The 25,342-nt window shown below is 44.2% G+C and overlaps 1 protein-coding gene across 1 annotated transcript in view; it reads left to right on the top strand.

The window, feature by feature from the left end:
* Positions 1–25,111, top strand: part of LOC126272956 (protein Wnt-2) — a 1,102,555-nt gene extending 1,077,444 nt beyond the window's left edge. Inside the window, exons 4-5 of the mRNA XM_049976275.1 lie at positions 11,553–11,874; positions 24,063–25,111. Of these exons, the coding sequence (XP_049832232.1) occupies positions 11,553–11,874; positions 24,063–24,214 (474 nt within the window). The 3' untranslated portion in view covers positions 24,215–25,111. The remainder of the gene's footprint in view (positions 1–11,552; positions 11,875–24,062) is intronic.
* Positions 25,112–25,342: the final 231 nt, after the last annotated feature.

Here is a 25,342-nt window from a genome sequence, read left to right as displayed (position 1 = left end):
GTCTTCAGTCCAGAGACTGGTTTGATGAGCTCTCTATGCTATTCTATTCTGTTCAAGCTTCTTCATCTCCCAGTATCTACTGCCACCTACATCCTTCTGAATCTGCTTAGTGTATTTATCTCTTGGTCTCCCTCTACGATTTTTACCCTCCACGCTGCCCTCCAATACTAAATTGGTGATCCCTTGATGCCTCAGAACATGTCCTACCAACCGCCCCCTTCTTCTAGCCAAGTTGTGCCACAAATTTCTTTTCTCCCTAATTCTATTCAATAACTCCTCATTAGTTATGTGATCTGCCCACCTAATCTTCATCATTCTTCTGTAGCACCACATTTCTAAAGCTTCTATTCTCCTCTTGTCCAAACTATTTTCACTTCCGTACATGGATATACTCCATACAAATACTTTCAGAAACGACTTCCTGACACTTAAATCTAAACTCGATGTTAACAAATTTCTCTTCTTCAGAAACGCTTTCCTTTCCATTGCCAGTCTACATTTTATATCCTCTACTTCGAACATCAATTATTTTGCTCCCCAAATAGCAAAACTCATCTACTACTTTTTTAAGTGTCTCATTCCTAATCTAATTCCCTCAGCATCACCCGACTTAACTCGACTACATTCCATTATTCTCATTTTGCTTTTGTTGATGTTCATCTTATATCCTCCTTTCAAGACACTGTCCATTCCGTTCAACTGCAATAATAACTAAACCTCACTTCTGCCTTGAAGATCTATTGAGACTGGTATTTCATTTACTGCAGAAATAAAATGTTGTGGAAAATAAAGCTGCGGATCTGGTGGATTACGATAAGTTCGGCATCAGTAATGGTAAAGGCATCATAAGAGAAACTCTAATGTTACGTTTGATACTGGAAACAAGTAAGATTTGTTGTTCCGCAAATAATGTTCACAAGGTAAATTTCTGCAAAATGTTCAAATTCCTCAGAAAAATGGGTAAACGCTATAAAAAAAGGAAGTTAGTACTCAATGCGCACAATAAAAAATTGAAGACGAAGAGAGAAACACTCGGATTAAAATGAGCATAAGGCAGGGATATAGTATTTGTCCTCTACTGTTTAACCAGTGTATTGAAGAATTATTGAAGGAAATAAAAGAAATGCTCGAAATTGGGATCAAAAAACACTGTGAAAGGACGTCGATGATAAGAATCGCTGATGACGTTTCTGTACTCAGTGAAAGGCAACGAGAATTACAGGACGTGTTGAATGGAAACAACAGTTTAATGAGCACACGCTATGGACTGAGAGTAAACTGAAGAAAGACGAAAGCAATGAGAACAGCAGAAATGAGATAGCCTAAGTGAAAAACTTAACAACGAAACAGAAGACAAAAATTACATGAGTGTAAGGAATTCTGCTAACCTTGGGAGCAAAATGGCAGATGACGGACAAAGCAAGTACGATATAAAGAGCAGATTAGTACAGGCAAAGGAGCGTTACTGGCCTAGACAAATCTGCTAGTATCACACATGGGCCTTAATCTGACGAAGGATTTGGATGGTAATGAATCATTGACTATGGGAAGACTAGAAAGAAGACTCTCGAAGCATTTGAGATGTGATGCTCTCTAAGGTTGTTGAGAATTAGGTGCCTGATAAGCTAAGGAATGACTAGGTTCACCGCTGAATCGGCGAAGGAAAAAACGGTTAGAAAACACTGGCAACAAGAAGGATCAGGGTGATACTGCATGTGTGAAAACGTCAGGGAATAACTTCCATAGTAGTAGAGGGAACTATATAGTGGAATGCAGTGACTGAAACAAAAACAAATAGCTGAGGGTGTAGGTTTCCAGTGCTACCCTGAGATGAAGAGACTGGCTCCTTGTAAAGACATCCTCTTTACACTTTGAGATTTGACTGAAGAGTGAGCTGGCGGTTGCTCAGTGGTACAACTGTAGATCGAACCTGAGCCACGACAAGTCAGCCATTGGCTGAAGTTGACGGATAGCTCCCATTTCGTGGGCGCCTCATTTCTAACTTTGCTTCTGCCACTGGGCTTCAAAACCAATTTTTCTTCTCAAAATCGTTAAGCTGTAACACCTTTAAAAATTAAATCGTTATCAGCATGGACAGAATTGAATGAAAGTAGATTTGAGAAATCGTCATCGTTCGTTTTCGAAGTTAGGTATAAATAATCGCCCATGGTCCATGGGATGGGTGGAGGGGGGGGGGGGGAGAGGGAGAGGGGGGAGAGGGAGAGGAGAAGCTTTTAACGTACTACGTGCTGTAATACTGATGTGTCTAGAATTGGAAGTGTTCAAAACGGTTAGTTACAATATAGTATTGCCCTGGTTGATGAAAATATTTCAGGAAACTATAAGCGAATTCTGTTGTCGTTATTAATAGAGTGGAATTAACAGAAGAAAAGGTAGCGTCGGGTTTATTCAAAATGGGAAGTGACTTTGAGGAACTTGAAAGAGAATCTTTCGAGAGATGTTATATTTAGAATACCTAATTCCGCTTACAAAATGTCTCTATTCTAACGTGAAACTAACTAATCTTTTCCATCGACCCTTGTGGTCGCGTGAAGCATTATTTGTATGAACGGTTCAATCTACACGCTGCACGATCGAGAATCCAGAGAAAATATGCCTTACGACGCCAGAAAGATCCGAGAGAGAGAGTGGAAATGGTACTGGATTCGTACGTAGAGCAAGACGGTTCAAATCCCCAGCCGTTCATCCACATTAAAGTTGTTCTTAACTTCACTGAATTGCTTAAGGCAAATGCCGCGATTGTTCTTTTGTAAGTACTCGTTTGATTTTCTTACATCTCCTTTCACAGTCCAGGCTTGTGGTATTCTCTAATGATCTCCTCGTACACACAACTTTCATCCTTTATGTATATTTCTCCTCTTTCAGTGGCACGTATGTAGTCAGATTTCCCCCGGTCCTTCTCTCTGTGGTCTCGCCCTACGCAAGGGTATATTGGCATCACGTGGTTTCCCACTGATGACCTGTCCCCACGAAGCTCTATCCCGGGTATGATGAATTGCTCGCTGAAAACTCGTTCTTGTCAGGCTCTTAATATGGTCTATCCACCGCAACGCTGCGCGTCCTCTAGGTCTTCGACCGTCGACTTTTCCTCTGTGACTGTTCTTTCCATTGACCCTCGCCTTCTGGCAATGTGACCAAAACATTTCACCTGATTTTGGTTGACAATAGTCAACAGTCTTGTTCTGTTGCCGAGTTGCCTCAGGATCCATTCATTAGTTCGATGTGCTGTCCATGGTGTTTGAAGTAATCTTCTATAGCACCTATTTTCGGGAGCATCAGTCCTGCAACGATTCGCCGTCTTCATTGTCCAAGTGTCCGCTGCACAGACCACGATAGGGAAGTTCAAGAGTTTGGAGAGATCTTGGTTTTTACAGCGATGGCGGTGTCCTTTCATATGCGAGTACTTTTGCTGTAGAATTTCTAACAATCGAAGTGCGCCTACGGATCTCAGGCTTGCAATATCCAATATCAGTGACAACAGAGCCCAACTAATCGAAGCGACTGACGGCCTCGTAGCAAGCGATTTTTCCGATGTCAGGCCTATTATCATTAGGACGCTCCACACTTTCTGTTGTTGATTTCCAGATCGTATTCACCGCTTTTTTCGAACATGGTTTTCAGTTAATATTCGTCTGTTGCCGTTATATCAATGTCATCTGCATAACTGAGATTGACAAATTTTGTGCCACATACAACAAATCCGTCAAACCAGCATCAAGAAACCTTGTAGTTACGCGATTACAGTATGCACTGAACAATTGTGGAGAGAGAATGCAATCTCGTCTCAAGCGGGAAATAGTTGAAAATACGTCAGAGAACGTGTTAGTGATTCTTACTGTCGCTGTGTTCGATAAGCACAGTTGCTGGATCAGCTATACCGGAGGTGTTGGCGTACCCATCTCGCTGAGGACTGTCCATAGCTTTGGCTACTTCAACTTGCCGAAAGCTTTCTTGTAGCTCACAAAGCAGATGAACATCTCGAAATTATATTTCCTTGCTTTCTCTACGAGCCGCTGGATGTTTAGTATTTACTCACGGATTCCCTTACCTGGAATAAACCCAGTTTCTTCATCTGATATTTGTGGGAATAAGAAGCTCTTCTGCCTCTCGTTCAAAATAGTGAACATGGTTTTACTGGCACGGAGATAAAGGTTATTTTTCGATAGTTCGCACAGTCAAGTGGAGAACCTTTCTCGAATAATGCTATGAGAATGATTTGGTCTGGCCAATTTCCGGATGTTCAGATCTTCTGACAACCTACACAGAATAACCACTCCCACGTTACTCTGATTTTTTAGGACTTCAGCAGTAATTATCTCTGATTCTGCCACTTCTTAACGTAAATGCCACCTCTTCTCTGAGGATCGCCTGTTCAGCGTCTATTGTGTTCTGTACCTTGACATTGCTTGTGAGACCTCAGCAGAAAGGTTGATGCAATTTTGTCTCAATATAAATCACAGCACGAACGAAAAAATGGCTGACATCGAAATAAGTGTCCAAGGAATAGAAAATCAACAGAAATCACTCAACAGAGGAAAGTCCACTGGACCTGACGGGATGCGAATTCGATTCTATACAGAGTACGCGGAAGAACTTTTCCCCCTTCTAACAGCCGTGTCCCGCAAGTCTCTAGAGAAACGGAAGGTTCCAGATTATTGGAAAAGCTCACAGGTAGTCCCAGTTTTCAAGAAGGGTCGTCGGGCAGATGCACAAAACTGTAGGCCTATATCTCTGACTTCGATCTGTTGTAGAATTTTCGAACATGCTTTTTGCTCGCGTATCATGTAATTTCTGAAAAACCAGAATCTACTCTGTAGGAATCAACATGGATTCCGGAAACAGCGATCGTGAGAGACCCAACCCGCTTTATTTGTTCATGAGACCCAGAAAATATTAGATACAGGCTCACAGGTAAATGCCATTTTCCTTGACTTCCGGAAGGAGTTCGATACAGTTCCGCACTGTAGCCTGATAAACAAAGTAAGAGCCTACGGAATATCAGACCAGCTGTGTGGCTGGATTGAAGAGTTTTTAGCGAACAGAGCACAGCATGTTGTTCTCATTGGAGAGACGTCTACAGACGTTAAAGTTACCTTTGACGTGCCACAGGGGAGTGTTATGGGAGCACGGCTTTTCAGAATATATATAAATGACGTAGTAGATAGAGTCGGAAGTTCCATGCGGCTTTTCGCGGATGATGCTGTAGTATACAGAGAAGTTGCAGCATTAGAAAATTGTAGCGAAATGTAGGAAGATCTGCAACGAATAGGCACTTGGTGCAGGGAGTGGCAACTGACCCTTAACATAGACAAATGTAATGTATTGCGAATACATAGAAACAAGGATCCTTTAATGTATGATTATATGATAGCGGAACAAACACTGGTAGCATTTACTTCTGTAAAATATCTGGGAGTATGCGTACGGATCAATTTGAAGTGGAATGATCATAAAAAATTAATTGTTGGTGAGGCGGGTGCCAGTTTGAGATTCATTGGAAGAGTCCTTAGAAAATGTACAACAAAGGAGGTGGCTTAGAAAAAACTCGTTCGACCTATACTTGAGTATTGCTCATCAGTGTGGGATCCGCACCACGTCGGGTTGACAGAGGAGATAGAGGAGATCCAAAGAAGAGCGGCACGTTTCGTCACGGGGTTATTTGAAAAGCGTGATAGCGTTACGAAGATGCTTAGCAAACTCAAGTGGCAGACTCTGCAAGGGAGGCGCTCTGCATCGCGGTGTAGCTTGCTGTCCAGGTTTCGAGAGGGTGCGTTTTTGGATGAGGTAACGAATATATTCCTTCCACCTACTTACACCTCCCGAGGCGATCACGAATGTAAAATTAGAGAGATTCGAGCGGGCACGGAGGCTTCCCGCGAACCATACGCGACTTGAACAGGATAGGGAGGTAATGTCAGTGGCACGTAAAGTGCCCTCCGCCACACACCGTTGGGTGGCTTGCGGAGTATAACTGTAGATGTAGATGAAATAATGGTGATCTGTTTAGTCTATGGTTAAAAAAAAATGTTCATATGTGTGAGAAATCTTATGGGACTTCAACTGCTAAGGTCGTCAGTCCCTAAGGTTACACACTACTTAACCTAAATTATCCTAAGGACGAACACACACACCCACGCCCGAGGGAGGATTCGAATCTCCGCCGGGACCAGCCGCGCAGTCCATGACTGCAGCGTCCTAGGCCGCTCGGGTAATCCCGCGCGGCTGTCTATGGTTGCTTTGTAAGATGATCGCTGGAAGTTCATTGCATCTGCGATTATTGGGAACTGGCTCAGGAGTGTGCAGCAGCCAAGACGGAAGAAGTGGCTGCAGTTACAATTTGTTCGGAGTACCTCCCGCAGTGGCTTGCGAAGTATATTTGTAGACTGTGATTTGTGAAGTGGTCCAGTGGTACGGAAATTGTGGTCCGGAAACTCGGTAGGAGTGCTGCGAACGCACTACTTGACGATCAGCTGCGGCCAGCGCGCGGAGTGGCAGCTGCCCTGTGGGCAGGTTGCGTGGCGCCAGGCCAGAGGAGGCGCGGCTAGCCCGGCCGGTGCAGCAGTCGCGGCGGCCCGGAGCGCTGGAGCGCCGCCAAGTGTGGCAGCGGCGGGCTGGGGAGGGGGCAGCCGCCCACGCGCGGGGCTGCCTAACTGGCCGGCGTCGCCGGGCCAGGTGATTAAGCCAACAGCCGTGAAGCGGCGGCGATGACAGGGCCGCGTCCACGCGGCACAATGCCGCCCACGCGCGCCGGGCACGCGTCACCGCCACCGCCGCCCACCCGCTGCCCGACCAACTCCCACCCGCCGTACTATGCTGCGAGCAGCTTAGGCGCTATCACGGCGGCGCTTACCGCCGACAGGCTGGGAGCTCGCCACCACCCAGCCACACTACGCTCAGGGACGGTGCTTCGATTCTGAATAGGGTCCCACAGGCGCTCTACTAGAGCTACAATTAGTGACGGCAGACTTCGTATCGCTCTTCTCAAATACGTACACTACTGCCCATTAAAATTCCTACACCACGAAGATGACATTCTAAAGACGCGAAATTTAACCGGCAGGAAGAAGATGCTGTGATATGCAATTGATTAACTTTACATAGTAATCACACAAGGTTGGCGCCAGTGGCGACACCTGCAAGAGGAAAGTTTCCAACCGATTTCTCATACACAAACAGCAGTTGACCGGCGTTACCAGGTGAAACGTTGTTGTGATGCCTCGTGTGATGCCTCGTGTAAGGAGGAGAAATGCGTACCATCACGTTTCCGACTTTGATAAAGGTCAGATTGTAACCTATCGTGATTGCGGTTTATCGTATCGCGACATTGTTGCTCGCGTTGGTCGAGATCCAATGACTGTTAGCAGGATATGGAACCGGTGGGTTCAGGAGGGTAATACGGAACGCCGTGCTTTATCTGCCCCTACCGATATGTTTTACAGGCAAACTATAGTACCTACAGAAAAAATGAAAAGGACTTTTTTGTAGGAAATTTAATGTAGTTAAATTTTATTCTTGGACGCTAGCGGCCTCGTATCACCAGCAGTCTAGACGACAGGCATCTTATCCGTATGGCTGTAACGTATCGTCCAGCCACGTCTCGATCCCTTAGTCCACAGATGGGGACGTTTGCAAGACAACAACCATCTGCACGAACAATTTGACGATTTTGCGTTTTATGCAACCCACAAAACATTCAAAAATCACACGCAATATTTCCATATTCACTCACTCGCTACCTTTTTGTCACTACAGATATTAGGATTGAGCTATGACATGTTCGATATGCCTGCCATCGTTGACGATGATGTGGCGCAGACGAGTAGCGAAATTCTGTATGACGCCCCGAAGTTTTTGGTGGCGAAAATGCAGAGGATCTGGAATTATTCAGCCTTACACTTTCCCAAATGTCCTCATTTAAGTATCGCTCACTTCCTTCAGTGTAAGAAACATCATTTTCTGCATTAAAGAACGTCCCGGCACACAAATGCATGAACCTCAAGGAGGAGAATTTGGATTATTATTTATTTATCATATGGATTTTAGTTCCGGAAATCTCCAAAGAGATGCTCGGCTCTCCTTCGATGCACCTCTTTTCATTTAAGCAGAGGGGCTGTATCTTTAAGGTAAGTGGAATCTTTTGGGGAAAGAAAGGTATTCGGAAGGAACTGGCTGTGGCCTCTAGTAAGGGACCAACACCGGCATTTGCCTGAATTGAAAATGTGATGCCACAGAAAACCATTTTTACGCTTGCTGGCGGATGGATTCAAACCACCTCGCCTTCTGAATCCAGTAATTTATAGCTCAGTGACCCAAGTCGGTCTAGAGTTAAGAAAACTGGTCGTTGTACCTTGCTTTAAAATAAAATAACATGTATCACAACAAAAGATTGAATTCTGACGTTGAATGATTCTTCTTTAATTGTGCATATTTAGTCATTCTATAGTTCATGAATGCATGCATATTTTAAGATTTAATTGTGCACGAGATTGCAGGCTTCAGTCATTACAGTATTACAAGAGGTGAAAAAAATTCAGAGGCATGGATGTAGAGTGCAGTAGCCTCAGACGAATTCAAGAAGTCCACTGAAAAAATCGTTAAGGAGCGAACGAACTGTGGAATGAGCTTTCCTCCAGTATCCTCTCTGCTGTCCACGAACTCTTTCTTATCATTCCGAATCGAAAGTGGTTTTGGTGATTGAATACCGCCCAGGTGGTCGATATGTTGTCATTTGGGCTAATAATGGCAGAATATTGAGCAATTTTTTCTAAAGAAATACTATCATCGCCGTTTGGGCGACATTTTTGTTGGTCAACACGATTTTTAGGCGATGCAGACAAATCGAAATGTATTTTTATGCACTGATTTTATTTTAATGTTATTTGTAATGATATTTTTCGCTCCTCTGCCTTGGGAAATACTGAAATATTACAACCACAAAGATAAGATCTCTCAGCCTCCATTTAATGAATATTAGACTCCTATAAATATAATCATCTTGTGAATGTTACAGTTCTTCATAGTTCCGTTCTTGCTAAGAAAATTTCAGAGGAATTACGCCTTATCCAAGATGTCTTTGTAATTTTTTTCTATAAAGGTGTATGGAATGAGGCGGAATTCCTCTCCAGTCGGCTATGGATAGGTAATTGGGCGATTATAGTAAACACATTTCTAACTCACCATAACGGTAGCGGACGAATGAAAATCGATTTCCACCTTATTTCTTATTACAAACTTACCACTACAGCATACAGCTAAAGAAAACAATAGACAGTAACATTTGCATTAAACACAGCTGCAAGCAAGAACTAAACCGATTAACAAAACAAGAATTTAGCAGCCATCCACTGTGGTAGAGCGGTTCTGGGAGCTTCAGTCTGGAACCACACGGCTACTATGGTCGCAGATTCGAATCCTGCCTCAGGCATAGATGTGTGTTATGTCCTTAGGTTAGTTAGGTTTATGTAGTCTAAGTCTAGGTGACTGATGAACTTAGATGTTAAGTACCATAGTGCTTAGAGCCATTTCAACAATTGAGCTCAAACAAGACAATGAACTGATCTTGTCTAAAACAGTGATAGGCGATAGCTGGTAGTACTGCCGATGTACAGATTGTTTAAATCTGTTGTTGGTCTTACTGACTACCGATAGTGCATATCCTTTTTCCGTCGCCTGACTGAAAATCAAAATATTTTCAATTTCACTACACAGCAACTAGGTCGTGTGTAGTTTCATTTGATGATTGGGAGGGAGGAGCGGGGGGGGGGGGCATCGATAAACATACATGTGACCATATTGCAAGCGGCGGTGGCCGCCGCGCACAGTGTTTTCAAGTGCCATAGCGAGTTTGGGCAGCTCCAGAATGAATCATATCTATTTAACTATATTGCAGGCGGTGAAGGCGTCGCTGCACATCGAGTGCAGGTGCTACAGTGTTTCTGGCAGCTGCACGATTGAGCATCCCTTTAAACAAGCCTTGTTTGACTGTGTTGCAGGCGGTGAAGGTGACGCTGCGCATCGAATGCAAGTGCCACGGCGTGTCCGGCAGCTGCACAATGACGCATCCCTTTAAACAAGCCCCATTTGACTGTGTTGCAGGCTGTGAAGGCGACGCTGTACACCGAGTGCACGTGCTACGGTGTTTCTGGCTGCTGCACGATGAAGCATCCCTTTAGACAAGCCCCGTTTGACTGTGTTGCAGGCGGTGAAGGCGACGCTGCGCACCGAATGCAGGTGCTACGGTGTTCCTGGCAGTTGCGCGATGACGCATCCCTTTAAACAAGCCCCATTTGACTGTGTTGCAGGCAGTGAAGGTGACGCTGCGCACCGAGTGCAGGTGCTACGGTGTTCCTGGCAGCTGCACGATGAAGCATGCCCTCAGACAAGCCCCGTTTGACTGTGTTGCAGGCGGTGAAGGCGACGCTGCGCACCGAGTGCAGGTGCTACAGTGTTTCTGGCAGCAGCACGATTGAGCATCCCTTTAAACAAGCCCCGTTTGACTGTGTTGCAGGCTGTGAAGGCGACGCTGCGCACCGAGTGCAAGTGCTATGGTGTTTCTGGCAGCTGCGAGATGAAGCATCCCTTTAGACAAGCCCCGTTTGACTGTGTTGCAGGCGGTGAAGGCGACGCTGCGCACCGAGTGCAGGTGCTACGGTGTTCCTGGCAGCTGCACGATGAAGCATGCCCTCAGACAAGCCCCGTTTGACTGTGTTGCAGGCTGTGAAGGCGACGCTGCGCACCGAGTGCAGGTGCTACAGTGTTTCTGGCAGCAGCACGATTGAGCATCCCTTTAAACAAGCCCCGTTTGACTGTGTTGCAGGCTGTGAAGGCGACGCTGCGCACCAAGTGCTATGGTGTTTCTGGCAGCTGCGAGATGAAGCATCCCTTTAGACAAGCCCCGTTTGACTGTGTTGCAGGCGGTGAAGGCGACGCTGCGCACCGAGTGCAGGTGCTACGGTGTTCCTGGCAGCTGCACGATGAAGCATGCCCTCAGACAAGCCCCGTTTGACTGTGTTGCAGGCTGTGAAGGCGACGCTGCGCACCGAGTGCAGGTGCTACAGTGTTTCTGGCAGCAGCACGATTGAGCATCCCTTTAAACAAGCCCCGTTTGACTGTGTTGCAGGCTGTGAAGGCGACGCTGCGCACCGAGTGCAAGTGCTGTGGTGTTTCTGGCAGCTGCGAGATGAAGCATCCCTTTAGACAAGCCCCGTTTGACTGTGTTGCAGGCGGTGAAGGCGACGCTGCGCACCGAGTGCAGGTGCTACGGTGTTCCTGGCAGCTGCACGATGAAGCATGCCCTCAGACAAGCCCCGTTTGACTGTGTTGCAGGCTGTGAAGGCGACGCTGCGCACCGAGTGCAGGTGCTACAGTGTTTCTGGCAGCAGCACGATTGAGCATCCCTTTAAACAAGCCCCGTTTGACTGTATTGCAGGCGGTGAAGGCGGCGCTGCGCACCGATTGCAGGTGCTACGGTGTTCCTGGCAGCTGTACGATGAAGCATCCCTTTAGACAAGCCCCGCTTGACTGTGTTGCAGGCGGTGAAGGCGACGCTGCGCACCGAGTGCAAGTGCCACGGCGTGTCCGGCAGCTGCACGATGAAGACCTGCTGGCGGACGCTGGCGCCGTTCCGCGCGGTGGGCGACGCGCTGATGCGGCAGTACGCGCGCGCGCGGCCCGTCATGCAACTGGGCCGCCGCCTGGTGCTGCGCGCCTCCGCCAGGGGCCACGGACACCGGCCGCGTGAGCCGCGCCGCCAGGACCTCGTCTACCTGGACGAGTCGCCCAACTACTGCGAGCGCGACCTCGCCAAGGGCTCGCTGGGCACGCACGGGCGGCGCTGCAACCGCACCGCCAAGGGTCAGTACGCCCCACCTGCCATCGTCTCACCGCCTCTATTTTATTTTTGACCCCATGGACTATTTTCTTTCTGACTTTCCATTCAGCTGCGTATTTGCGTCGCTTTCGAAGCCTCTTACAGCTTCATCTTCAGGCGCTTACACACAGTAGTCGAAATTAAATACACACAGAAGTGTGTCTCGATGCTCTGCCACATCGTCTGAAACCTTCCCGTCTCCTCTATATCTGTTTTGTTGCGCAACCTTCCCTTCTACAGTAACCTATGAAACCTTTCCTTAGGATTTCTGTCTCTTGCTTAATAATAACAAATGAAATCTTCCCTTTGAAATTTATTCTCTTTCTCAATCTTCGCATACAAATTTAAATTTTGCTTATTAAAAGTGATTTTCTGATTATTTCGACGAAACATAGTATGTGTCGTCGTCGTAGCCCTCAGTCGTTATCTGCAATAACCCAAAACTGTTCCTTACCTTTTTTACTGTTACCTGGATCGCCATCTGTCTGCTACATCGAACTGCGACATGAATGTACTTACTCTGGTTTACTATACTCTATTAACTGCTGGTGGGCTGCCATAATAAGTCGCTGTATTTATTACCAAAGCTGACGTTACTCTCGCGCAGTCCAGAACTGTGCGACTGCTACGGTCGCAGGTTCGAATCCTGCCTCGGGCATGGATGTGTGTGATGTCCTTAGGTTAGTTAGGTTTAAGTAGTTCTAAGTTCTAGGGGACTGATGACCACAGCAGTTGTCCCATAGTGCTCAGAGCCATTTGAACCATTTTGACGTTACTCTTTAATAGCAAAGCTGACGTTATTCTTTAATAGACTGATGTTACGTAATTTATAGTTACACTTTTTCTTGACAAGAATAAAATTTTTGCAAAGTTTTACGTTGATGGTTTTTGGGATGGATTATAATCAGTAATGCAACATTGCTGGCAAAAATTAATCATATTCTGAAAACGTTTCTTCAAATATTTACTGGTCGTAATGAAATGATTTTACAAACGCTCAAATGGGACTTACTTTTTACAACAATCTTACAACTAGCAATGCGCAAACATACCTTCAGTAGTCTTCAGTTTCGCAAAGAAAATAATTTAATAATATTAGTTCCTCTTACGATAATAGTTAGCTGATGTCTCTGTAAATCCGTTTATAATCTCTTGTAAGTCATAGCTGGTGGCTGGCAGACACACTGCTCCTCTCAACCTCTCGCTTCAGACCTGCTACCGACTCGCTTCACTTCTCGCTTACTACTGACTTCCTACGAACGCTAAAGTGCGGTCTCTCCTGCCAACAATGCTATCTAGTGCAGACAATCCCTGCTACCATTACAAAATGTATCAATGCCCGGTCTTTTCCGCTCTTTTATTAAAATGTATCCATACGCGGTTCCTCCCGCCCTTTTTAAAATGATATCAATTTGCGGTCTCTCTTGCCAACAATACTTTGGTGCAGACATTCCCTGCTACCACAATTATTTTCAAAATGACAAATATTAATTATTCCTACTTAATCCTATTAATAAAATATAAACATCTTTCATAAATTGTGGTTTGACAATAGAAATATACACGTCTTACACGTCTAATTTGGAAACTATTCACTACACTAAACAGGTGGATGGGGTATTGAACTGCAGTCCTCCTGAATAACAGTCTAATGTCTCTCCATTGCGCCGCATCGTTTAGTAGTATGGGATGGGCTGGCCGTTAGAATATCCATAGGATATGGCATCTGTTATTTGTAGATGTCAAACCTATACGGATTTTTGCGACCGCAGGTAGGGATTTTAAGGTCTGGGGCAGATTAAGGGGTTCTGGGACATAAGTTATCGGGTACGTCAGGCGAGAGCAATATAGGTGTTAGAGACCTGGAATTATGTAGGAGAAGGTAGCCAGGTACGAAATGCCGAGTGAATGGCTCCTCACTCAACGAGTTGGAGGGAGTGATACGACTTGGAAGGTGCAGAAATGCTTGCCACATTTGCAAGCTGAGGGTCTTTTATCAAGGGAAACTGGTTGTGTCAGCTAGTTAATAATTTTTGTGTACTGTTGGTTTCCTCTTATATTATTGGCAGAGGAGATTCCAAATTAGCTCCTGACTGAGTGATAGTCCAAGTTAATTCACTGATTTAGATAGTTGAACTCAGTTGTTTGACGAAATTAATTTCATAAATAACGCACTTATTGTTGAGACATATATTTATGTTTGTATATATAGTAAAAATAAAAATGTGTGTAAACAACATGTGCGTTGAAACCTCGTGGCAGATCAAAGCCACGTGCCGGACCGAGACTCGAATTTCGGACCTCTGCCTTCTCGGGCAAGTGTTTTGTCGGCCGAGCTACTCAAGTACGACTCACGACCCGTCCTCACAGCTTTAATGCTGCCTGTACCTCGCCTCCTACCTTGCAAACTCCACAGACACACTCCTGCGAAACTTGCAGAACTAGCACTCCTGGAAGAAAGGATATTTTGGAGACATGGCTTAGCCACTGCCTGGTCGGATGTTTGAAACTTTGTGGTCGATTAAAACTGGGTGCCGGACCGAGACTCGAACTCGAGACCTTTCGTGTGCGAGTGCTCTACCGACTGACACAAAGTTTCAAATCACCGCACACTCCGCTGCAGAGTGAAAATTTCATTCTGGTAACATCCTCCAGGCTGTGACTAAGCCACATATTCTCAAAATCCTTTCTTCCAGGAGTGCACGTTCTGCAAGTTTCACAGGAGATCTTCTGTGAAGTTTGGAAGGTAGGAACGCGGTACTGGTGAAAATGAAGCTGTCAGAACGGGTCGTGAGCGGTGCTTGGGTAACTCAGTCCGTTGCCGGCACGATAGCTCAGCGTGTTGGGTCAGAGAGTTAGCCGCCCTCTGTAATAAAAAACTGAGTTAATTGAATGACGATGAACGTGAACAAGTCTCATGGGACGTCCTCCCCGAACAAGTAGAACGAACAATCACGAACAAAATGAGATCAAGGAAATGCAAAGGTCCCAAGTTCGAGTCTCGGTCCGGCACGCAGTTTTAATCTGGCACGAAGTTTCATATCAACTGTGTTCGCCTAACTAAAACAGAGAATCAACTTGAACTGACACTAGACCAAGAGCTAATCTAATCTTCTCTACTACAATGAACCTTCCAAAACGTTGGAATTGAATTACTTTGAAGCAGAAGCCTTCCTGCTTCAAATTCAGTTTCAACTTTTTGGAAGGTTCACTGTTCCACCCAACGCACCACGTCTACCAATCTGTCAAATGCCTCAGATAAACAGGAACAGAAAGTTCTTCCAGAGAGAGGAAACGAGGTCCAAGCACAGACTGTTTCAACTTTGGGTCGTAATCTGATGGATGTATGGTCGGAATGAAGGGAGCATGATGTAAAACTACCAAACTCCTTTCATGCATCGTTTATTACATTATTTCCAATGCGCTGGGAAGCATTAGCATGCAGACTGCATGACACAGCCGCCAGCAACGCAGGTCGTGCGTTTTAGATTTTCTGAGCAGATTTGGAGTAGAAATAGTTAGTGGACTGTGATGCTTTATATTTTCTTAAGATTTTCATGTAGGTGTTTTCTCCAGTTTCAAGTGAACTGTTTGAAGAATGAATACTATGTCACCAAAAGTGTTTACAATGAACAGTGTACTTCTATAATTGTGTCTAGACTCAGAATTAATTGTATACTGATGTCAACAACCATATTCTTTCGATAGAATATCGTTTTCTTAAAATTAGACAAAACCAGAAGGAGCTATGAACGAGATGAAACGCTCCTTCGTCCTTAAACTTTTAGTCCCAGCTTTTAATTATCACTATGGCTGCGTCATTCAACCAAAGAGTGCTTTGCAATAAAGAAAATAAACGAGTCTGCAATCATTATGAACTTCTGTGAATGATATTGTATAGAGAGCTTAAATATGGTTCTGAGCACTATGGGACTTAACTTCAGAGGTCATCAGTCCCTTAGAACTGCTTAAACCTAACTAACCTAAGGACATAACACACATCCATGCCTGAAGCAGGATTCGAACCTGAGACCGTAGCGGTCGTGCGGTTCCAGACTGTAGCGCATAGAACCGCTCGGCCACTCTGGCCGGCTAGAGAGCTTAATGCTCGTTTTCATTATTACGTTAGTGACACGTTTCAGCTAACGCCATTATCATAGCTCATAATTAACATTAAAAAAATGGTTCAAATGGCTCTGAGCACTATGGGACTTAACGTTTATTGTCATCAGTCCCCTAGAACTTACAACTACTTAAACCTAACTAACCTAAGGACAGAACGCAACACCCAGTCATCACGAGGCAGAGAAAATCCCTGATCCCCCGGGAATCGAACCCGGAAATAATTAACATCAAATTGACAAATGTCTCTGGATGTACCTGACGATTCTGTTGGTGAGTCTGGTCTGTGGGAGTCCGCTTATGTGCCCATAAAATTTTAGTCGCCTCTTTCTAATGTCCGCCGCGGTGCTGGAGAACTTCTCTGTGGTGCCCCTGGAGTGAAGCCTATATCCATCGTTAGTGAGTTTTGGCCCAATCATTTTCCTATTGATTTTCCTTTCCTGTGTGAGAATGTTCTAAAGGTCGGCCTTTGTGTGTAACATCAGTGTCTCACTGGCGCATCGCACCTGACATTTGGTTACACAGTGTTGTATTGACCAATTGTGGTGCAGGTGGACAGTCGTTTGTTATAAATACGAAGTGTTTTGTATAAGGGTCTCTTCATTTTCAATAACCTAGTGTTCTGGGCAATTTTCTCCTTACCTGTCGGTTCGAGCACTTCACCTAGGTACTTAAAGTGTGTGACCCTTTTGCCATACTTTGTGTTCAATTTTGGAATGTTTAATTTTATGCAAAAGAACTCAGTTGTCTAAAAGGAAATATGTTGCCCTACTTTTTCTGCGCACTATTTGAGTACTTCTATCTATCTGATTGCTGTAGTTTCGTTATCTCTGAGTAGTGCCAGGTCGTCTGCGATATACAGGGTGGTCCATTGATCGTGACCGGGCCAAATATCACACGAAATAAGCGTCAAAAGAAAAAACTACAAAGAACGAAACTTGTCTAGCTTGAAGGGGGAAACTAGATGGCGCTATGGTTGGCCCGCTGGATGGCGCAGCCATAGGTCAAACGGAAATCAACTGCGTTTTTTTTAAAAAAAAACAGGAATCCCCGTTTTATTACATATTCGTGTAGTCCGTAAAGAAATATGAATATTTTAGTTGGACCACTTTTTTCGGCTTGTGATAGATGGCGCCGTAATAGTCACAAACGTAGGGCTCACAATTTTAGACAAACAGTTGGTAACAGGTAGGTTTTTTAAATTAAAATACAGAGCGTAGGTACGTTTGAACATTTCATTTCGGTTGTTCCAATGTATTACTTGTACCTTTGTGAACTTATAATTTCTGAGAACGCCTGCTGTTAAATGCAAAAAAGGCTCAAAATGATGTCCGTCAACCTCAATGCATTTGGCAATACATGTAAAGACATTTCTCTCAACAGCGAGTAGTTCGCCTTCCGTAATGTTCGCACCTGCTTTGACAATGCGCTGACGCATGTTGTCAGGCGTTGTCGGTGGATCACAATAGCAAATATCCTTCAACTTTCCCCACAGAAAAAAATCCGGGGACGTCAGATCCGGTGGAAGTGCGGGCAATGGTGTGGTGCTTCGACGACCAATCCACCTGTCATGAAATACGCTGTTCAACACCGCTTCAATCGCACGCTGACGCATGTTGTCAGGCGTTGTCGGTGGATCACAATAGCAAATATCGTTCAACTTTCCCCACAGAAAAAAATCCGGGGACGTCAGATCCGGTGGAAGTGCGGGCAATGGTGTGGTGCTTCGACGACCAATCCCCCTGTCATGAAATATGCTATTCAACACCGCTTCAATCGCACGCGAGCTATGTGCCGGACATCCATCATGATGGAAGCAGATCGTCATTCTGTCATGCAGTGAAACATCTTGTAGTAACATCGGTAGAACGTTACTTAGGAAATCAGCATACATCGCACCATTTAGATTGCCATCGATAAAATGGGGGCCAATTATCCTTTCTCCCATAATGCCGCACCATACATTAACCCGCCAAGGTCGCTAATGTTCCACTTGTTGCGGCCATCGTGGATTTTCCGTTGCCCAGTAGTGCATATTATGCTGGTTTACGTTACCGCTGTTGGTGAATGACGCTTCGTCGCTAAATAGAACGCGTGCAAAAAATCTGCCATCGTCCCGTCATATCTATTGTGCCCAGTGGCAGAACTGTACACGACGTTCAAAGTCATCGCCATGCAATTCCTGGTGCATAGAAATGTGGTACGGGTTCAGTCGATGTTGATGTAGCATTCTCAACATCGACGTTGCTACTGATGTGCGCGTTACCCGCGACAGCATCTAAAACACCTACTTGGGCATCATCATTTATTGCAGGTCGTGTTTGAGGTTTCATATGTGGCTGAACACTTCCTGTTTCCTTAAACAGCGTAACTATCTGGCGAACGGTCCGGACACTTCTATGATGTCGTCCAGGATACCGAGCAGCATACGTAGCACACGCCTGTTGGGCATTTTGATCACAATAGCCATACATCAACACTATATCGACCTTTTCCGCAATTGGAAAATGGTCCATTTCAACACGGGTAATGTATCACGAAGCAAATACCGCCCGCACTGGGGGAATGTTACGTGATACCACGTACTTACACGCTTGTGACTATTACAGCCCCATCTATCGCAAAGCGAAAAAAGTGGTCCAACTAAAAACATTCATATTTCTTTCCGTACTACACGAATAAGTAATAAAAATGGGGGTTCCTATTTTTAAAAAAACGCAGTTGATAACCGTTTGACCTATGGCAGCGCCATCTAGCAGGCCAACTATAGCGCCATCTGCTCTCCCCCTTCAAGCTAGACGAGTTTCGTTCTTTGTGGTTATTTCATTTGATACTTATTTCGTGAGGTATTTGGCCCGGTCACTATCAATGGACCATCCTATATAGATCCGCCGGTTGTTCAAAATTTCAGAGCTCAATGTATTAGATTACGACGGAACTAACAGCAAATATATTTCGTGAAGCAACCTTGTGTCGGAAACGAATATTGAGAGAGCACTAAGCATGTGTAACTAGGCCTGACTAATCATGTGTAACTAGGCCAGAAGAAGTACCTTCTTCAAGTATGTTTACACGATAGGTGATTCGAAGTACGTAGTGTTTTGACGCTCTGACTTTCGCATTCAGCCAGTCAGCTGCACATATGTCTGTAGCACCTGCTTGTCGGTGCAGTACGAACGCTAAACGCGGAAAAACTGCGAGAAATGAATATGTTTTAGGGTGCAGTTGGAGGCAATGATCGGAGAGCTCAGTGATTGTACCGTAAACGGTTCCCTGCACGAAGACGTTCCCATTGTGGCGCATTCGCTGCAGTACACGATCGGCTGGGCAATATCGGCACACCGATGCCCAGTGCAGGCAGACTACAGACAGACCGTACACCTATTATGCGGGAAATACGTGCTGTGATGCTAAGAGCAGGGCCCGAGGCAAGTACACAAGCTTTCGCCGCTGTGTTTGTCGTTCATAAAAGTTAAGTATGGAATGTGTTGTATGAACAGCTTATTCATTCTTTTCATCCGACGTAGAATTAGACGATTATTCGCCTCGGATTGAGTTTGTAGACTGGTTTCTACTCAGTTGTCTTGCGAAGAATAGTACAATTGTTATAACTTACATCTATAGGCGGACGAAAATCCTTATAAAACATTTATGTGAGAACCAATTTGCGGTAAACGTAGTGTTGCAGGTGACTACTTCCTAGGGCACCATATGTTGCCTCATGACTCAAGTTGCCAATTTACAGATTGTTCTTGCAAGAGTAACTGCTGATTTTATTAGAGGAAGTAACCTCCACGAATCAGAGGGACGATGTTGCTCGAATGTGATAGGGCCCCGGCGCACTTTGCAGAACCAGTACGAGCAGCAATACCCCTTACTTTCAACAAACGGTGTATCGACCGCACAGGACATGAACGACTATATTGACCTGCAAGATCGTGAGCCCTCAGCTCATTACACTCTCCCTGGGGGCTACATGCAAATCGAAGCGTTTCTACCTCTGTAGACTCAGAAGAGAAGTTAGTTACAAGAATCCTTGCAGCAGCCACGCATTTTCAAACATGCGACGTACTTCTATGACGACACGTCTCTTAGCTTATGATAATGATGCTTATTTTGAACATTTGTTCATCACAAAAAGAAGTGACTGGAACATATTGTTTATTATCAGTCGCAGCCAGTAACCTCCTGGACACTCCACACTTACTCAGTACGCATTTCTGACATCTGATTAGTTAACGAAATACATTTATTGTGGTCTCCATTATCACAGCTGTCAGTTCGAGCATTAACTTTTGGAAAACCCTGTACATATCAGTCAACAAAAGTAAAAACGCGACAAGCAAACCAAGAACTTATGGAAGAAGATTCAGTGCTGGTTGCAATAAAAAATGTGACAAAGCAGTGCGTCAACTGCCAACTCGGAATGAAATGTTTATAAAAATAGAAGTGATAGTTAAGGCGTGCCGCTAGTGGAGAATGCCTTAGTCTGTTCATGTAAATATAAAATGACGGAGATAATTCAAAATTGCAAATACTATACGTAGAATTACAAAACACGGGACCAGTGGGTACAATTCAACAGATATAAAATTGGAATTTCAAATGACAGTAACACACACATATGAAGTTAACTTAATTATAACAATCAATAATGGTTTATAAAAGTATCATTCTCTGTAAACTTTCGAGCCCAGCTTGCAGTTGACGTCTTGTATCAGTACAGTCTTCATCACAACTGACACTGACATTGGTTCACAAATTCTAAATTTAGTGTGTAAATTTTTACTTTTCTTGCCCAGTGTTGTCTACAGGTTGTAACAAAACGATACAAGTAATTTTCTTCTGGGTGGCCACCACAGTCTTCATAAATCTTAAGGAGATTATTCCACCGGGCTGTATTTGGTCAGTTCCACGAAAAAGTGTGAATAAGTGTAGTTTATACCCATGTATTACAACATAATGATCGCTGACGACCTTGCTGTGCACAAATACTCTTGGCACGCGATTTTATGGCTATAAATGCAAGTGAGAATCCTCCGTGTTCGAAGCCAGCGGTACAGAATAAAGTAATTTAAAACATGCCCGGGGAAACAATGACCTCCTTCAGATACTGACAAACTTGGAGGTATTATAGAAAGTGTCCTGAGAAAAAAAATATGGATAGGAGCTCATTAGGCAGGAAATGTGAGTTTTTGTAGGTTGTCACCAGAACTCTTATGAGTGTTAACAGCGATGATGTAATAGGCATGGAAACATTCCACGCCAAGTAACGTGCGGTCTACAGTTAGACCCATGGCATGAAGTTCCACACAGCGTCCATCAATGTACAAATTCATACTTGCTGTCAAAGGGGCCTAGACGCAGGCGGTGGCACCCACAACTTTGATGAAGGGCAGTAAGGCTGTTGAGTCGTTATGTACGCCACAGCTCTGCGCCGCCCGAACTCACTCGGACAGTGTTGACCAAATGGTTGGAGCATGTGCAGAACGCGTGTAATTAGGTCCTTTTGGTGGGTATCCACACTACTGCTTCCTGACCGCGAGCCAGTCAGTGGTTGACACTTTATGCCCAGTTCGAGCCAGCATTGGAACAATCTGTCTTAGCGTCGTTGGTTGATGTTCACAGACATGAATTTTCAGCTAATTTGTTCCTCAAAACGCTCTCTAGAGCCCCTCTAAATCTGTTGCCATCTTTCTGTTACAGCATGTACATAACACTTAACATTCTAATACTACTTTTGGTCATAATTACAGGATCCGTTTATGGCAGTTTGCGAAACATACCAATCTTATATGTAAATAAAATGTAAATGTTCGTTTGTTCAGAATCTTGTATACTGTATGCCTTTTAATACTGAAACGTTGTTAGCAAACAGAAAGTCGTATTTATAGCTTATTGGTCTGTGATTGGAGTATTACTACAGAATCTGAGTCTGCATTAACAATAAACAAGGCTCCAGGTCAGGGAGAGAGAGGGAGGGGGGCGGGGAGAGGAGATGGACAGAGGGTGGGAGGAAATGGACGCAGAAAACGGGAAGGATGAGACGGACAGAGAGAGGGGGCAGGAAGAGCTGGAGAGAGAGGGGGGGGGGAGGAGGAGGAGGAGGAGATGGACAGGGACAGGAAAGAGGAGGAGATTAGGACGTATATCCAATTACCATACATATTAGAAATGTATGCTTCCTCTTTTCTTTCTTCTCCATTTAAGCAGACTGAGTGGACGGGTACAGCTAATAACGCAATAAATAGAAAATACAGTATGCAATCTAGGCACTAGTTGTTGCAGTCTTCATTCGTGAAGAGCGGTTTGATGCACATTTCCACCCTAGTCCATCCTGTGCAAATCTCTGCAGTTCTGAGTCAATAATGTTACCTACATCCATTTGCATCTGTTTGCTGTAGGAAAAGCCTTGGTTCCCATCTACAAGTTTTACCTTCCTTGATCCCTCACGATGTGCTCTATCAACAGAACCCTTCTTTTAGTTATATTGTGCCATAAATTTCTGCTTCCTGATTGATTTCACTATCTTCTCGTTAGATATCCAATCTATCCATCTACACACTGGACTCGCATTCGGGAGGACGACGGTTCAATCCCGTCTCCGGCCATCCTGATTTAGGTTTTCCGTGATTTCCCTAAATCGCTTCAGGCAAATGCCGGGATGGTTCCTTTGAAAGGGCACGGCCGATTTCCTTCCCCACCCTTTCCTCGCCCGAGCTTGCGCTTCGTCTCTAATGACCTCGCTGTCGACGGGACGTTAAACGCTAATATACTACTACTACTATCCATCTAATCTTTTTGTCTGAACTGTTTGTCGTCCACTTTTCACTTCCAAAGATGGCTATAATTCAAACATATTCCTGCAGAAAATAACTTCCTAACATTTCATCTTATATACAATGTTACCAAATTTCTCTTTTGCAGAAATATTTCCCCTGATATTCCTGGTCTATATTGTATTCCTCTACCTTCTTCACTTCGCTGCTCAAATAGCAAAACTAATCTACAACTTTCACTGTCTAATTTCCTAAATTAATTCCGTCAGCGTCACCTGATTTTATCTCACTGCATTGTATTTCCATAACGTTCGTTGATGTTCGTCTCATTAGCTACACTATACACACCGTCAAACTGATCTTTCAAGAGTTCTTCTGTCTCTGATCGAACTACATTTTCATCAGCAAACCTCAAAATTTTTATTTCTTCTCGATGACCTGCTCAATGTGCAGAATGAATAGCTTCGGAGGATATGAAGCAATCCTGCCTCAGTCGTTTCCCCAACTACCAGTAGCCTTTCACCCCCTTTATTAGTTAGTTAGTTAGTTAGTTAGTTACATGTACCATATACCATTTGAAATACTTTTTATCAAAAATTTGTGGAACGAATCCGTTAACACAAAATGTATAAACGATTAATTTCAGTGTAAGGCTGCATGATGGCCATTTACACGTTCCTAAATCGCACACTAGCCTAAATTTATAATTAATGAGTATTATTTTTCATTCTACTCATGCAAGACAAAACACTAGCTTTTCTTTCTTTTTTTCAAGCTATCACTTTTTAAATATACAATCATCTATGGATTACAAGGAATTCTCCGCAAGAAATGATTTTGTGTTATGTTTAAAACTTGCTTTACTACCTGTTAGAGACATTTGTGTTCTGGAGTAAATGATCAAAAATTTTTTGTTGGTGAGTACTGAACTCGTTTCTGAGCCCTTGATAGTTTTAATAAAAAATAACAATAAACATCATTTTTTCGTTCTAGTGTTATATGTATGGACATCGCTTTTCTTCTCAAATTGTGACGATTATTTATGATTAATTACATTATCTTATAATTAGTTATCTGGTTTCTGTAGAAGTTGTAAACAACTTAGCGATCCTTGTGTTTTATCCCTGCCACCTTCATACTTGCTTGAAATACCTGTTTTAATTTATGAAATGATCCTGCCAAGGCCAGGAAGGCCATTTTATCACTCCTTAAAGCGTTTAACATAATGAAGCAATATGTAATAATAAGAGTGATGTTTGCTCTGTTCGCAGGTACGGGAAGCTGTGACATCCTATGCTGTGGTCGCGGCTACAACACCCACCAGTATACGCGCACGTGGCAGTGCCGTTGCAAGTTTCACTGGTGCTGCCACGTCACGTGCGACACGTGTAGCGAGCGCACCGAAGAGTACACTTGCAAATAGGCACCTGTTGTCGTGTGGATACCTGAGCTGTGTGACACGTGGGACTGACTATGCCGCTCCCTGTTCTAATTGGACAGGATGACACGTGTGTTTCCTGGCCCCTGTACACGTAATGGCGCACTTACGAGTCGGTGCTTCTGAAGACACGTGTGACGTGCAGTTAGCACTCTGACTTCACGTTCTCCAACGCCATGGTGTTGGAGGTCTCCTCGCTGCGGCGTACGTCCACAACAGCGCATTATAACACGCGGCCTGAACTCAGTACTTCCTGTTAGTGCCGCCAAGTCACGTGGAGCAGTTGCTAGCATCAATACTCACGTGAACTCCCACCTGTGATTAGCTGTGTCGTCAGCTACGCGTGTGCCACTCTTGCAGTGAACTTTGTGGGTGCTGTTAGATCACACATAAACAAGGCTGCTTCGCAAAGACTGGACTGCTTGAGTCGTTTGTGTTGTAACTGGAATATGACCGTTGAACTATTTCTGCAATCGGCACTGTACAAATCGCGAAGGTCGAAAACTAAAGACTTGAATTACTTCAGTATACATTCCGCAGAACTTTAATAATTTAATGAGTGTATGTATGGACGCGCTCTGTGGTGGAACGAAGTGACAACGCCGACTATGCAATTAACTTCGTCTACATGACGCTTATTTAACCATTTCCAGCTGTGAGTTTAGTGAGGTTGAAAACATTTAATGCATACACAGTGACAAATTCCTGCATAACAGAAGTTACCCGTACACAACACGTAACTCCAAGTGATATGCAAGACGTCAGCACTGTAACGATTTAATACATTGCAATATTTAACTACAATTAATGTTCTCTGACATACATATCAACTACTATCTTGTGGAAATAAAATGAATGTTCCTCTGTGTGTAATAAGAAAAATCTCTGCAATTTATTTATCTCCCACTTACCGCATACATCCTGCGTCCATTCCTTAATTTTCCTTTAACTTTAATTCTAGTTACTACAGTAGAATATACAACTCTTCACAACTCATTTTATATTATGGTAGCATATAAATACATACACAGAAACCACTGAAGTTGTTGAACACTGCTAAATATGATGTAAATTGTGCTACGAAACTGTACACGAAGACAAGAACCCCTCGAG

The sequence above is a fragment of the Schistocerca gregaria genome, chromosome 5 (genome assembly GCF_023897955.1).
Source record: "Schistocerca gregaria isolate iqSchGreg1 chromosome 5, iqSchGreg1.2, whole genome shotgun sequence".
Classification (NCBI taxonomy): domain Eukaryota; kingdom Metazoa; phylum Arthropoda; class Insecta; order Orthoptera; family Acrididae; genus Schistocerca; species Schistocerca gregaria.
The sequence above is the reverse complement of the archived record's forward strand: the minus strand, read 5'-3'. Positions and strand labels throughout refer to the sequence as shown.